The sequence below is a fragment of the Tamandua tetradactyla genome, chromosome 11 (assembly GCF_023851605.1).
Source record: "Tamandua tetradactyla isolate mTamTet1 chromosome 11, mTamTet1.pri, whole genome shotgun sequence".
In the NCBI taxonomy this organism is placed as follows: domain Eukaryota; kingdom Metazoa; phylum Chordata; class Mammalia; order Pilosa; family Myrmecophagidae; genus Tamandua; species Tamandua tetradactyla.
Window position 1 is genome coordinate 90,423,655 of NC_135337.1, and position 15,582 is coordinate 90,439,236.

Below are 15,582 nucleotides of genomic sequence, written 5' to 3' on the forward strand. Positions count from 1 at the left end.
CATCCCTGGATGCGTGGAAGGTCTAAGGGTTGCTCTCTGCAAGTTACAAAGTTTATCTGCAAGAGGGTTGGTGGTGGCGGGGATCGGAACAGCGAGTGGGTCGTTACGCGCATGTGCCATTCTCGCTCTCGGTCTCCTTTTGGCGCCGTGGGGCAGCAGGAGGCCACGAGAAATTTCCCGGTGGCGCGGGAGATGCGCGCCACTTCCGGTCTGGCTCCTAACAACGGGGGAGGCTGGTAACCAGGGAGGGGGGGATGGCGGAGCGGGCGCCGGAGCCCGAGGCGGAGGCGGAGGCGGAGGCGGGCGCAGGCGGGGAGGCGGCGGCCGAGGAGGGCGCGGCTGGCCGCAAGGCGCGGGGCCGCCCGCGGCTCACGGAGTCGGACCGGGCCCGGCGGCGGCTTGAGTCCCGGAAGAAGTACGACGTGCGGCGCGTGTACCTGGGTGAGGCGCACGGGCCCTGGGTGGACCTGCGGCGCCGCAGCGGCTGGAGCGACGCCAAGCTCGCCGCCTACCTCATCTCGCTGGAGCGCGGCCAGCGTAGCGGCCGCCACGGGTGAGGGGGCCCGGCCCGAGGGAGGGAGGAGGGTGCGAGGGAAGGAGACGCCCCCACCCCCCCACCCCCGGCCCTGGCCCCGCCCCCTCGGGCGCGAGTTCCCGCCCTGGGGCGGAGCCGCCGGCCTGGGTCTTGGACTGTGGGTCCCGCCCCTCGCCTCTCCGACGGCCCAGTCCTGGGAGGTACCCAGCCTCTCGGCCCGCCTCTGGGCGTTTAGCTCCGCCCTCTGGGACCTGGCTGCCCAATCGTGGGGTGCACCCCGTCTCCAGGCGTTCCGGCTACCCTGGTCCCTCCTCCTAAGGCCTCGGCGGCTGCCGGGAATTCACAGGCCTGCTCGGATGAAACCCGTACCATGCGGCTTGGGGCCCGACTGGTGACGCGCGGTGACACCCAGCCTTGTCCCTCCTGGCAAGCCAGATCCTCGCACCCCCAATCCCGGACCCCACCCTCCGTGGCCTCACGCATCCAGGGAACCTCTCCCAAACCGGACCGCAAGCATTTCCCTCATGACCCTAGGTGAAGAAGAAGCGCCAGATTACCTGCTCAGTAGTGGAGGGCCTGGACTTTTGCAAAATCTCTTGTTTTGAGAACGAGCAGGGTGAACGGAGTTTTTCCATCTCTATCTTAGTGGGTGATGTCAGGTTTAATTTGTTAAAATGTTCAAAGCGCTTAGAGCCCTGCCCAACACATAGTGTGCGCTCGGCGTTAGCTATTACTGTGATGGCATTCGTCCCCTATTATGAGCATATCCTTGTTCTGCCCTCGTTTTCATTTGCACGCGATCCTCAGATCGTGCTGAATTGTCCCCATCCCTCCCGGGGTGACAGTTCTGGGATGGAGAACCACTGGCCATTGGGAGTCCCTGGAGGTTCCTAAACCAAAGATGGTGTTTGCAGAAGCTTGGCTTGGCTGAGCTGGAGCTGCATGGGCTGAGGCAACCCAGGCAATGTGTCAGCCTAACCCCAGGGGCATGTTGGGAAAGTAAATACAAAGTACTTATTTGAGTGAGGGATCTCCTATGGGGATAGGAGCAGAGATAGAATCATCAGGAATTATTTCAGACCTGTTTTGTACTGGAAGGATTTCAGTTCAATGACTGTAAAATCTCAACAGAAAGGCAGGAATGCCAATCAAGGTGAAAGAGAAAAAGGAAGAAAAGGACTGAGTAAGGCTCAAATCCCTTACAAGGGCAGTTTTGTGGCATATCAGGGCAAAAACCTGATCAGAGGCATTCAAGAGACATGAAGGAGAAGGAATGGAGAATGGGCCATGAATTTGCCTGGGAGCTTCGTAGCAGCCAGGGGGAAAGGGGAAACGTGGCCAGTTGTGCAATTTCTGGCATTCCTGCATTTGTTTTTCAGGAATGTTTATTACACACCTACTATGTGTCAGACACTGGTACTAACGCTGAGGATACAGAAGTGAGCAAAAGAAAGATGTCTGCCTCGCCAAGTTGACATTCTAGCGAGGGATGGGGACAAAAAGCATGAAAAATATGTCAATTATGTGATTCATTAGGGAGCTACAGGGATTGTGACAATACAAAAGTGGACTAGGGAAAGAGGAAACAGGAGTGTGTGTTGAAAGTTTTAATAGTGCAGTCAGGGCAGGCCACACTGAGAAAAGGTCTGAAGGAGGCTGTTTCTGGGAGAAGAGGGAACAAGTACAAAGGCCCTGAGGCAGGCTCTGCCAGTGAGTACAAGAAGCAGTGAGGAGGTCCATGGGCTGTAGCAGAATGAGCAAGGGAGGGAAGCCGGGGATGACAGACAGAATGGTGACAGGGCAGGTCGTTCAGTGCCTTCTGGGCGCTGGGGAGGACTATGGTTTTTACTCCCATGAATAGGGAGACCTGGGAAAGATTTTGAATAAAGAAATGGTATGAACTGGCTTATATTTTCAAAGAAGCACTCTCTGGGGTGCGGGTAGGAGTGACAAGTGGCAGGATAAAATAGGGGTGAGGGGTTGGCCAATTGTTAAGGCTGGTAGTGGCTTCATTCTAGTTTTGTGCAAATTTGAAGTTTTATTTTTTACATGTTAAATTCTTGACCAAAAACTCAGAAGAATCACACTGATTCCTCACGGCAAGATTGGGGGAATGGGGGACAGGGGTTAACCGAGGGTGGGAGCTGGGAGGCCAGAGTGGAGGTGACTCTGCCCCAAGTGGCAGCAGGACCAGAGTGGGTGGTGGAGAGATGGAGAGATGTGGACAATAATAGGGCCAGCAGGGTTGGGTGTGAGAGATGGCCCAAGAGAAGTTGTAGTTGCTGTTTCCTGAGAAAGGGCTGGTTGGGGGACAAGTGGACAGCTTGCCTGTGAGATGCCTGTGAGTCCCCTCTGTGGGGAGTCGAGGAGTTGATTGGGGCTCTGACGTGTAGCGGGGAGAGGGCCAGCCTGGAGATCTGCATTTGGGAGTCTCCGGGATACAGGCATAAGATCTATCAGGTCGTATCTCCTGGGCCAGCAAGGCAGCCTCTGGGGACTGTGGCGGTGTGGACAAAATGATGGAGGAGAGGACATGGAGACAGCAAGTGTAAGCAGCTCTTGGGCACAGAATTGGGGCAGAGGCTGCCTGGGAAAGGGCTCAAGGTTAGTTACTGGAAGATGGGAGAAACAACCGAGTAGAGTGAAAGGAAACAGCTGAGAACAAGGCAGAGCTGTTGGGGTGAGCTTTGGGGCTTGCTGCTGGCTGGAAAGCCCAGCCCAGCCCCAGAGGAGCCCCTACAACTTTTGTCCCCACTTGCAAGTGGCCTCTGCTGGGAGTCATTGAGGCACTCACTCAGTCACACCTGGAGAAGCAGGAAGGGAAGGGAGCTTGGAAGAGGAGGGGCGGCAGCAGCCCTGGAACTTGCATCTGCAGTGTGTCTTGTACTCGATACCGTGCCCTGGTTTAACCCCACTCGGGGTAGGAGGCACTGCTGTTATCCTGGCTTCGCAGATGAGGAAACTGAGGCTCAGAGAAAAGAGGCCTGCCTGAGGTTCCATAGCCAGTGGGGAGGAGCTGGCCCATGCTGTGACATCCCCAGCCCCTGACAATGGTGGGACTTTCTACGAGTGTTTGGACTTAGCTTTGGGTGAACGTGTGAGCAGCTAGTGCAGCCCCCGAAGGGGACAGTGGAGCCGGAGGGTTCGGTGACAGAGGTACCTGGGATGGGACACTGGGCAAGGGCAGAGTCCTGGGGCAGGAGGGTCAGAGGAGACCCAGGAGGTGTCCCAGAGACCAGAATTGGGTCTGGGACTAACACTTGTTACTGGGCTGGGCAGGGCAGAGGAGGGGGGACAGTGGAGCTCAGGGGGGACTGTGGTCTGCCATCAGGATGTTTGTGGCAAGAAATGACCTGGCCATATGGGGCTGCCACGTGGAGCAGGGACCGTGAAAACACCGATGGTCATGATGTCCATTGCAGCCATTTGCTGAGTGGTCGCTGAGTGCCAGGAGCTGTGCCAAGCTCTCTATGGGCCGAAGTATTGTTATGACCCTGTGCTACAGATGGGGAAACTGAGGCAAGGGAGGCCAGGCCACTCAACAAGGTCATGGAGCTGCAGTGTGGAGGGGGAAAGAGAAGGACCAGGGGCAGCCAAGCTGGGATGGGGCAGACCCCTGAACATGGCAGCAGGAAGGGACAGAGAAGTCCCCAGAGGTTCGGGATGTGGGGGCTCCGAAGCACTGCCCTTGGTCTGTGCGGGGTCCCTGTTGGCCCACCGCGGCATGTGAGTGCTCACAAAGCCACCTGGCAGATCCAGCACCACTCTGGCAGGAGGCCATGGGATTCCCCAGGCTTTGGGCCTCAGCTCACGGGGTCATGTGGTCTGTGGGTCACCGACAACCAGGATAGGAAAGGCTCCAGGCCCAGGGCCAGCCTGGCTAAGGGCACAGCACCTGTACTCGTGTTCTATCTGCAGAACAAATGGCCTGCATTTTGTTCTCGGTGCCTTAAAGCCATGTTCTCTTATCTCACGTATCTAGGGGTCAAGAGTATGGGCCCGTGTGGCCAGGTGTCCTTTGCTCAGTTTCTCCCTGCACTGAGACCAGGGAGGCAGCCACTGTTTCTTCATCTGGAGGCTTGTCTAGGGAAAGATCCACTTCCACACCCTGTCAGCTCAGGGCATAGTTCCCATGGCTGTAGGACAGGGGTCCTCCTGGCTGCAGGTGGGACCACATCACCTCTGAGAGGCCGTGCACCGGTCCTTGTCCCTTGCCTCATCCCCACCCCTCAGTCCCACTCACTTGCTCAGCTTGGAATCTCTGACTTTCCCTGGACCCAGCCCCTTTTCAGGGCTCCTCTGATTTGGTCAGGCCCACCTCGAGATTCTCCCTTTTGATGAACCCAGAGTCAGGTAATCAGTTTGGGAGTGACATTCCCAGGCCCTGCCCACATCTGATGTCTCCTCTCTCCATCGCCTCTTTCCTTATAAGGACTGAAGTCATATTGGACAAGAGCCCACCCTAAGCCAGTTTGGCCTCATCTTAACTAACTACATCTTCAAAGATCCCACTTCTTTCCATATAGGACCACATTCACAGCCCTGGGCATCAGGACATAAATGTGTCTTTGAGGGGGACACAGTTCACCCCTCAGAAGGGCTGCATTAGAAGATCACACTGAATGGCCGTCTCGCATTTCTGATTTAACTCCCCTGGCCTTGGGACCTGGGGCAGGCGGCCTCACTCCTCAGAACCCGAGTTCTCCGCACTGTGAGGGGGTGTTGCCCATGGAGGAAAGAGCCCAGGTAGAAGGGTCGGCTGCCAGGCCACTGCCACGGCATGTAACTAAAATCCAGCTGCCCATGTATCCTTGGCCCCGAGCAGATATGGCAGACAGGGTTGCTGATTGTTCAATCACCAATCAGGTATTGGCTCTGCACTGGCCCTGCATTTACTCCTCACTGCCTCCTCTGTTGCAGGAAGCCTTGGGAGCAAGTCCCCAAAAAGCCAAAGCGGAAGAAAAGTGAGTGGATCTGCAGGGGGCTGGGGGACATTTGTTTGCTCATCCGCTTGTTCCTTCAGGGACCCTTTATTGAACGCCTGTCATGTACTAGGTTTTGTCCAGACTAGGATGGACCCGGCCCTGGTTTAGCAGGAAACACAGAAGACAGACTGACCAGGACCGTGACAGGGAACGCAGGGGGCTGGGGAAAGAGCGAGTGGTCCAGGCAGGGGGAACAGCCAGTGCAGAGGCCCTGAGGTGGGGCCTGATGTGTCCAAGCAGCAGCCAAGAGGCCAGTGTGGCAGGAGCAGAGAGACTGAGAGGCAGTGGGAGCAGAGGAGGTGAGGGCAGGGAGATGACAGGGCAGGTTGTGCAGGGCCTGATGGGCTGTGGGGAGGACTTGGGCTTTTGCTTTGAGCAAGGTGGGAGCCATGGAGGTATCTGGGGAAAGGAGGAACGTGCCCTGACTCAGGGGCTCACAGGCGCCCTCTGGCTGTGTGGGGAGAGCAGATTGTGGAGGTTGGGAGAGAGCCTCGGATCAGGGATCTGTGGCGGAAGACCTTGTAGGCTCGCAAGCAGCGAGCACCGATTGTGCACCTGCTGTATGCCAGGCTTTGCTGTTCCCTTAGCCTACCTCCTCCAGTGAGGGCGGTCCCTGGACCTGTGTCTTTGACCTCTGGGGCGCACCTCTCACCTCTGGGGTCTCAGTCTCCTGAACTACGAATGTGGGCAGCCCCAGGGTATCCCATGGAGCCCATAGTGCCGGGGGTGGGCTGGGTGTCGTGGTTCCGGGGGCCGCTTGGTCCCCGCACCCACCCGGCACTGCATGTGCAGGGCGGCGGCGCAACGTGAATTGCCTGAAGAACGTGGTCATCTGGTACGAGGACCACAAGCACCGCTGCCCCTACGAGCCGCACCTGGCCGAGCTGGACCCCACCTTCGGCCTGTACACCACGGCTGTGTGGCAGTGCGAGGCCGGCCACCGCTACTTCCAGGACCTGCACTCGCCCCTTAAGCCGCTCAGCGACTCGGACCCCGACAGCGACAAAGGTGGGTTCCCCGGGCTCCCCTCCCCAGGGCCCCGCAGGCCCAGGCCTGTGCTTCCCAGACTCGGCCGCTTCCGCCACTCCTGCCCCATTGTACGGGGCGCCCGGGCCCCTTTGGCCATCTGGGCCCAAGGTCACTGTGGGCTGGGCCGGGCCAGGGCCGGGGTGAGCTGCTAGGTGTCCACACCTGTTTCATCTTCACCGTCTCTGTCTTGGGTTCTGTCTCCTCTCTCTCCTTGTCTTTCCAGATTTTCATCCCCCACCCTCCTTCCCTCAGTCCTTTTTTCTCCTTACTCCCCATTCTCTCTAGAGCTCTCTCTCTTTTCCCCTTCCTCTATCTTTCATCTTCTCTAAGTTTCATCCTTTCTGTGTATCTCTTCCTTCCCCTCTCTATCTCTCTCTGTCCCTTCCTTCTTCATCCCTCCTCCTTTTCTCTCCCATCTCTCCTTCCCCCATCTCCCTTTCCCTCCCCCATTTTGTTATCTCTCTCCCCCAGCTCACTCCCCCAGCTCCAGCAGTGTCCTACCCCTCTCCCATCCACACTGGTCACACACAAGCACCACCTGCCCGCTAAGGGGTGGGCATGACTCTGTTGGGCCCTGGTGGGGGAACAGTGGTGAGGGCCCTGCTGCCTGCCTCGAGGGGCTTCGAGTGTGGGGTAGGGTGGAGTGTGGGGCCTGCTGCCAGGCACCCCGTAGAGGCTGAGGTGGGGTCAGGAGTCTCTGGGCTGAGCCGTGCTGGCAGGTGTCTCCAAGCAGGTGGCATCCCAGATGGCAGAGGGGAAGCTATGGGCAAGTGGCGTTCCAGGTGGGCACCCTGGCCCACGGCTGTTCTGCCGCATGTCAACCAAGCTCCCAGCAGGCAGCGGGACCCTTGGCCACACTACTCTGAGCCCTGTCCAGGACCTCCCTGAGTCTCTTCAAGCCCACGATCCCGTGCGGTCATTAGCCCACTGGACAGCTGAGGACACTGGGCTGGCGAGGCAGCCTGGGATAGGGTTGTACTCAGAGGTGCCCTCAGGACCCCAACCCTACTGTGGTGACTCTGGGTTATTAGGGTGTGGTCAGCAATTGATTAGCCAGGTCTGCCATGGGCACTGGGGGTGGGGAGGACCCCAGCTCCCTGGGGCAATGCCACCTTCCCTGAGCTCTCTGGAACGCTCCAGATATATGCACTGGCCTTTCTGCTGTCAGTGTTACCATCTGGAAAAAAGCCTAGGGCCAGCTCAACAGCCTGTTGCAGGGGTCCGGTGGCCCCAGATGTGTCCCCTAACTCGTGAGTCACCTCTCATCTGGGGCAGCAGCGTGATGTGTCCCCACTTTCAGGGTGGAGTCAGGGGACCAGTGGGAGTTGTGTGCATTGGAGGGAGGGGGCGTTCTGACAGTGGTAGGAAACCTTTATAGGGTGCGACCCCAGCCCAGTGCTGTCCCAGCCCTTTACAAACATTGGCTCATCAGACACCCAGCGCTATCCCTGAGGTAGGTGAGGTCATTACCCCCATTTTTCCAGGCCCCAGGAGCTGGAGTAAGGCTCCGAGTGCACAGGCTGGAGGTGCAGGGAAAGGGCTTCACCCCGGGCCTTCTGGTTCTGACGTCCGTGCTCTCAGCCTCGCTCTCAGTCTGTGGGTTCAGGACCCCAGCTGGGTCCCAAGAGGGTGATGTGAGGGGCAGTTGTTCATTTTCCCCATGCCCAGGGTCTCCCTGTGTGTGGACTCTAACACCAGACACCAGGATAAGATGTCAGTCTCCTTGGTCTGCTTGCCAGTTTTAGCTAACGATTCACTCATTTATTCAAACGTGCTTTGATCACCCACCACACACTGAACCAGGTCCCCTTCTTGGTCCTGCTGACCCTGCGCAGGGACCTCCATCCCTGTGGAATTTACCTTCTAGAGGGGAAGCAGACAGTGGACAAGATAAGCAAGTAGAAGATGGAGGATTCTGGAAGGTACAAAGTGCTTTGGAGAAAAACAAAGGAGGGAGAAGAGTGTTGTTTGAGCCAGGTGGTCAGAAAAGGCCTTCCAGAACAAATACCATTTGAGGGAGGTCTGAGGAGGCAAGGGAGGGAGCCCGGGCGGGTGTCCAAGAGAAGAGGGATTTGGACAGAGGGAATAGCACTTGCAAGGGCCCTAGGGCAGAAACTATAGGAGGAAGGCTAGAGGGGCTGGAGAGAAGGTGACAGGGCCAGGAACTGCAGGGCTGTGTGACCACAGGGAGGACTTCAGGAAGGGTGTTTATTGAGGTAACACTTGCTGCTGAAACAGACAAATCTAACTCTCAGGACGTAACACAGTAGTGCCCCCCTCCCCGCCCCCCACCGTTACAAAGTCCACTGCTCCCAACCTGCAGGCCGACCCAGGCCCTTTCCATTCTGTGGCTGCAACCTCCTACTGGTCCTCGCTGGCCAGCAGTTGGAGACAGAGAGGTGGAAGAACATCCACAGAAGATCACTTCTACTCGTTCTATTGGCCAGGCTCAGCCATATGGCCATCCTTAACCACAAGGGACACTGGGAAATGTCCCCCCAGAGGGATTTGGTGAACAGGAAGTGATGAGAATTCTTGGTTGTAGAAGGACATGACCTGGGCAGGTGTCCCTGGCTGCTGTGGGGAGGACAGACTGGGGATGAGGTGAGGTGGAAGCCAGGAGACCAGAGAGCAGGGTCTGCACCAGTCCCAGCAGGGGATGGTGGGTCTGTGCCCAGGGGAGGTGGGAGAAGCAGGTGCAGTTTGGACGTAGCACCAATGGGCTTTGCTGACAGATCCGAAGTGGATGTGAGAGAAAAGAGGTCTGGGTGAAGCCCCAGGACTTTGGCCTGAGTCAGAGGCAGGGCAGAGCTGCATCAGCTGAGACGGGGGTCTGGGCAAGAAGCTTTGGAGCTTGGCATTGCTGTGTCAAGTCTGAGATGCCCAGGAAAGCCCCAGGGGAGCCGTGGAGGAGGCAGGAGCAGAAGAGTCTAGAACTGAGTAGGGAGATCTGGGCAGGATGTTTGGTGAAAGGAGCACTAAGGAGAAGCCTCGGCCTGAGTGGCCATCCAGGTGCAGGTTCTGAGAGCCCGGCGAGGGGTGCACCTCCAGGAAGGGGGATGCGCCCTGGTAACTGGCTCCTCTCCTCTGTCCCCGCAGTAGGCGATGGCCTGGGGGCCGGCAGCTCTGACTCCTCCAGCTCTGGCTCCAGCTCTGACTCCGAGGAGCCCCCCGAGGGCCAGGCGGCCCAGGCCTCGGCAGGGGCAGTGGCTGTCACCCCTGGCAGCCCGGCAGGCAGCAGTGGGCTCATCACACAGGAGGGCATGCACATCCCCTTCGACGTCCACCACATGGAGAGCCTGGCCGAGCCGGGTGCCCCCCTATGTCCCCACCCAGCGGGCAGTGGCCCCGAGGCCTTGGAGACAGTGGTGTGTGTGCCCGTGCCTATGCAGGTGGGCACAGGCCCCGGCGCCCTCTTTGAGAACGTGCCGCAGGAAGCGTTGGGCGAGGTGGTGGCCGGCTGCCCTGTGCCTGGCATGGTGCCCGGCTCTCAGGTCATCATCATCGCTGGCCCTGGCTATGACGCCCTCACGGCCGAGGGCCTCCACCTCAACGTGGCTGCGGGTAGCGCTGCCCCTGGCAGCAGCCTGGGCGAGGAAGTGCCCTGTACTCTGATGGAGGGCGTGGCGGCCTACACGCAGACAGAGCCTGAGGGCAGCCAGCCCAGCCTTGTGGACACAGCTGCCATGGCAGGCATGGAGGCCAAGAAAGGTCCGCAGGGCTGGGGCGCTCAGGAAGGGAAAGGAGGATGAGCCGGTCCCTGGGAGGGAAGGGGAGGGAGAGGGGCACCTAGGAAGGAGGGGAGGGGGAGGGGAATCCTGGGAGCCACTGCCCCACAGACTGTCCTGTGTCACTTCCCATAGAGAAGGAGGACCTGTACGTGCTCAAGAAGGAGGAGAAGGAGGAGCCAGTGGTCCCGGAGCTGGCTGAGCTGGCAGCCACAGTGCCTGAGAGCACAGAGGTGGACGGGGAGGAGCTGGATGGCAGCGACATGTCTGCCATTATCTACGAGATCCCCAAGGAGCCTGAGAAGTGGGGTGCCCATGGCAGGCGGGTGTGGGGAGGGGCGGCCCGCAGGCCCCCAACCTGCCTCGGGCGGGAGCCCTGACCCCATGGCCCTCCCCACCCAGGAGGCGGCGAAGCAAGCGGGCACGAGTGATGGATGCTGACGGCCTGCTCGAGATGTTCCACTGTCCCTACGAGGGCTGCAGCCAGGTCTATGTGGCCCTCAGCAGCTTCCAGGTGAGGCTGGCACTGGGAGCAGGGGTGGGGCAGGGCCTCCTTCTGGCTCATGGCAGGCTGTAGGGTGTGAACTGCGCGTCTGGGGCCTGTGGGGCCTGGTCTCTGGCATGTACATTTCTCAGGCATCTCCGTGTCAGGGCCACCCACCCAAACTCCACCCCACCCTGCCAGTTTGCCCTCTGCAGGCAGGATGAAGTGCACCCACAAGGTTTTCTCCTATCCCCCAACTTGGCACTGGTGGAGGCACCAGCAGGCCTCTGAATTGGCTGGGCTCTGTTTTTATTAAACCCATAATGAGCACCTGCTGCATGCCAATAGGCTGGTGCTGGAGCTGCAGTTGTTCTAGTGAATTAGAGAATGAGAAGGCAAGGGAATGAATGCTCTGGGGACAGCCCAGCTCAGGGGCAGAAGCTGCAACGGTCAGAGAATCCAGTCCCAGCCCTGCTACTGCCCACCTGGGACTGTAGCACCCTGTGGCCTCAGACTCTCCAGCCATAAGCTCCCAGGGTTATGGGAGGATTGAGTGATGCCTTGCTAGAGACTAGCACACAGTAGGTGCTCATTAAATGCTGTTTGATCCCACTTGGGCCCCAGGGACCCTGCTTGAGTTGAGAGTCTTCCTGAGGGCAGAGGCACCCCTCTTCCAGGGTAGACTGGTCCCAGCTGCCTCCCAACTGCCCCATCTCTCCCCACCCTTGCGGCAGGGGGGGTGGACCCTGCAGGTGGGTCCATAGCCTCCACGGGCCCATGCCTGCCCCTCTCACCCCAGAACCACGTCAACCTGGTGCATCGGAAAGGGAAGACCAAAGTGTGTCCTCACCCGGGCTGTGGCAAGAAGTTTTATTTATCCAACCACCTGCGGCGGCACATGATCATTCACTCAGGTCAGGCCTGGGGCAGGGCTGGCAGCCCAATGGGGGCATGGGGCTGGGACATGCAGGGGCGTGCCCGGCACTGGGTCCCTGGGCACATGACTGCCCCTCGTGGAAGCTCCCTGCCCCCATTGTGGGCTGGTGTGAGATGCCCCCGCACCCACCAGGACAACTCTCCAGGGCACAGTAAGTGGGAGCAAAGCCACCGGTCCTTATAAATATTCTAGCTGAGTGGGCCTAGGCTGCCTCTTTCCCCACCAGGGCGTCCCTTGGAGTCCCCAGTCCCAGGAGCAGGTGTTAGACTGGAGTTCCGAGCTGGCCCAGGGCCTCCCTGCTGAGCCGAGGAATACCCAGCATACCTTTTACCTTAGACTTTTAAAAATCTCCCACTTTTTCTGCAGAGAAAAGTAATTTATGCTACTTGTATATTAAAAAAATAAAAAATAAAATAAATAAATAAAAATAAAAAAATAAACAAAAACCTGCAGACAGTACAGAAATACTTAATGCAAAAGGTGCCATCACTCTACCTCTCCAGTAGATTGAACCCTGGGGCACCCCGGGGCAGGGTAGGGGGGCCGGCTCCGGGCGGGTCTGTGTTTGCACTGATGATAGTGGATGTGGATCTGGGCTTGACCCGGGGCGGGAGCTGCGGAGACCGCCGGGGGCGGTGATGCCAGTGGGAGGGCGCGACAACTTTAGATTCTTATTGTGAAATCCCCCAAAGCTTGCGACCCTGCCTCTACGCCGCATCCAAGACACCGCACACCCTCCCTTCCCGGTTCCCCCAAACGGTAGCGCCCTCAGCCCCAAGTCTCCGCCGCTCCCATTCCCTCCCCCCACCAGGTGTCCGTGAATTCACCTGCGAAACCTGCGGCAAGTCCTTTAAGAGGAAGAACCACCTGGAGGTGCACCGCCGCACGCACACCGGCGAGACGCCCCTCCAGTGAGTACGGGCCGGGGAAGGGGCGGGCTCCGCGGGAGGGCCCCGCCCACTTGCCGCCTAGGCCCCTGCCCCAGGCCAGCCACCGCCCACCTACCCCTGCCGACCCCGCCCTGACCCCGCCCTGGGGCCGCTGCCCGCAGGTGCGAGATCTGCGGCTACCAGTGCCGGCAGCGCGCGTCGCTCAACTGGCACATGAAGAAGCACACGGGCGAGGTGCAGTACAACTTCACATGCGAGCGCTGCGGGAAGCGCTTCGAGAAGCTGGACAGCGTCAAGTTCCACACGCTCAAGAGCCACCCGGACCACAAGCCCGCCTGAGCGGCCCGGCTGGCGGCCGCCCCTATTTATTCGTCCGCTAGGACGCCTAGCAGGGGGCCTGCCGGGGGCCGCCGGGACCGCGGGCCGGAAGGAGGCGCCCCCTCCCGCCCCCAATCCCGCCCCAGGGCTGGCCCCCCGGGCAGCTCCCGCCCCCGTCCTGTCCCGTTCGGTCCCCGGAGCCGGCGCCTGGGGCTCCCCGGCTGGAACGGTGTAGAGAGCAAAGCGCGATTAAAGAGCGAACAGGGAGATGCCCCTCCCCTGGGCCTGGATGATTTTCGGGGAGCCGGGGGTCCCCTTGATCTCCATCCTGCCCCCTTCTTCAGGGGGAGGCTGCTACCCGCCTGGCGGCCAGCCGCACACCCCGCCTTCCAAGGGCGGGGGACCCGGGAGGCCCCCCGGTATCTCCCAGGGTTCGGCATCCTGTCGCCCACGCCGGTGCCCTCATGTGACACTAGACGTTTGATGAACATCAGGCCGGCTGTCCCTACCCTCAGCGCGGCGACGAGTAGGGGAGATGTTCGCCATATGCGCGTTGACAGCTAGTGACAAGCGCCGCGCGGGAAACAGAGTGATGTGTTGGTTTCCAGGGGTGCCAATTCAGTCGCTGGTCATGGAGGGCCTCTCTGAGGAGGTGACATTTCAGCATAGACCCAAATAACAAAGAGGACCCATCCCCTAAGCAAGCTGGCGGAGGCACGTCCCAGGGCAGAGGAACAGCGGGTGCCAAAACCCCGATGTGGAAGCGGCACAGCGTGTTCCCGGAACAGGAGGGGGGCGGGGGTTGGCAGCGGCAGTGCGGCTGCCCAGGCTCCATCTCCCGTCGGAGGATGCTGGGGCCGCCAGGGACAGCGACGTGAGGTAGCCCCGGCCGCACTTCCCGCCCCCCCACCCCGCGGCCGCCAGGTGGCGCGCGAGTTGCGTGGGCCCGGGAACCGCCACCGCGAGCCTGGACACCTGCCCCGGGGAGCCCTGTGGCGCCACGCGCGGATTGGTTCCGCCGGCTCCCCAACAGTGGTGGGGGCTAGGTTTGCCGCCAGGCCTCCGTTACCGCCGGGGGTGGGGACTGCCAGAGCTGAGGACGGAAGAATCGGTGGGGACGAACGAGTAGGGCTCCGGAGCCACCCTCGCGCGCCGCTCTCCCGGCCGGGTCTCCCGCGCCCTCTTGGCACAGCGGTAGCCGGCGCCGACAGTTTCCATGGGAACCGCGGCGGGGTCTGTGCGCCCGGAGCATCACCCCTCCCGTAGCCACGTCCCACCAGACAGCGCCGGTAGGAGTGCGCAGCGGGGATCCCCCTTGGGCCCCCCAGGCCGGAGTCGCCACCGCCCCGATTGCGCGGGCCGTAGTGATTGGCCTGCCCTCTCCAGCAGCGTGGCCACCCACTCTGCTACGCGCGCTCTGATTGGCGCACCTCGAGGGCATCCTCCTGCAATTGGTTCTCCCGAAGAGTCGTCCCGGATTGGTCAAATTAGGCCGTCCTCGCGGGGTTTGGTGGCACTCTCAGAGTCTCCAGGGCCGCGCAAGGACGACGAGGGGTGGGGGCGGCGACTCTGGAGTTGCGGGGTCCGACTCACCCCGCCCGCAGCGCCTTTTGACGGGCTTTCAGGCCGCTGTCTGTGGTGCTGAAGCCGAACACGGAGGCGTCACCGTCGCAGCGAGAACGGGACCCTTCGCCTGGTGGCCGCCCCAACGTAAACGTACACGTGCGCCTGTGCACCGAAGCAGCCTGCTCCACCTCCATCGCCTTAGCGAGAGACCGGGTCCCCTCCAGCAGAGAGAGAACCTTGCTCCAGTGTCGGGGTGGAGGGGGGGCAATTACGAGCCCAGAAAGCCTGGACCTTTACATGGCAGGTGCGCCCACCAGAGTTTTATGGGTCCGAGAGGCTCCCTTCTTTCCCGGGGCCCAGAGCTCCAGCGTGGACCAGCTTGTAAATCTGAGTCACAAACCTCTTATTCCCCTAGAGCAACGCAGAGTTTCTCTCCCTTGTGGGGTGCCAGTTCCCACCTTTTGAACCCTAGAGGCACCTAGCCTACCACTCAAACTCCCCAGGGTCCCAATTTCCTTCCACAGACACACAAGGACCGCAGCTGTCTCCACCCTTCCTGTGGACGTGGGGGGCTACACCAGGCCATCCCCAACGCCGGGCGAAGTCTTGGTTCTCGCCCCTTTTCAGTCCTCCCGGTGGCCAGTGACTTCAGGATAGCGTACAGTCAAGGCACCAATACCTCACTGCCCGTTTGGCTTCCCCCTAGCACTAGGGGCCTGGACAGGGCAACCTGCCCGGTCTCCCAGGCAGACAGTCAGTCGCCCTAGAAGGGGCGCCAAGGCAGGAGGCGGAGTCCGCGAGGCAGGAAGGCCGGAATCAGGCAACCCGCGCCCTCAGAAAATGCTTTATGGGGGTGCGGAGTCGGGAGCCGCGCGCTCTCGCGTCCACCTGCCGCGCCGTCGGGCGCCGCGAGGGGGCGGGGCTCGGCCACCGCGGCCAATCAACGACGCCGGCTCTGGCAGCTGCTGCTATAAAGGGCTGGGGGCGGCGGCGGCGCGGCCCAGAACGCGGAGCGCGCAGCGCGGGCCGGCGGGAGGGAGGGCGGGCGGGCGAGGGGCGCGTACTGAGTACCGGGGACCGGACAGGACCGGCCAAGGGGCGGCGGCGATT

The 15,582-nt window shown here is 60.6% G+C and overlaps 1 protein-coding gene across 2 annotated transcripts; it reads left to right on the forward strand.

Moving 5' to 3' along the window:
- The first annotated feature begins 234 nt into the window (after positions 1-234).
- Positions 235-13,727, forward strand: ZNF653 (zinc finger protein 653). 2 transcript variants are annotated; one of them, XM_077121729.1, is made up of 9 exons: positions 239-553; positions 5,456-5,499; positions 6,313-6,528; positions 9,649-10,260; positions 10,413-10,581; positions 10,680-10,791; positions 11,561-11,675; positions 12,510-12,609; positions 12,750-13,727. In XM_077121729.1, exons 1-9 carry the CDS (start codon positions 255-257, stop codon positions 12,925-12,927), a joined length of 1,845 nt encoding a protein of 614 aa, XP_076977844.1. In that variant the 5' UTR covers positions 239-254; the 3' UTR covers positions 12,928-13,727. The 2 variants fall into 2 exon arrangements, with proteins under 2 accessions (XP_076977845.1, XP_076977844.1); XM_077121730.1 differs by lacking the exons at positions 12,510-12,609; positions 12,750-13,727 and adding an exon at positions 11,925-12,493 and having other exon boundaries at positions 235-553.
- Positions 13,728-15,582: the final 1,855 nt, after the last annotated feature.

Coding starts and splice junctions, on each gene's coding strand:
- ZNF653 (XM_077121729.1), top strand. CDS start 255: ATGGCGGAGCGGGCGCCGGAGCCCGAGGCGGAGGCGGAGGCGGAGGCG. Junction 10,261..10,412: donor AGGCATGGAGGCCAAGAAAG/GTCCGCAGGGCT, acceptor CACTTCCCATAG/AGAAGGAGGACCTGTACGTG. Junction 11,676..12,509: donor GCACATGATCATTCACTCAG/GTCAGGCCTGGG, acceptor TCCCCCCACCAG/GTGTCCGTGAATTCACCTGC.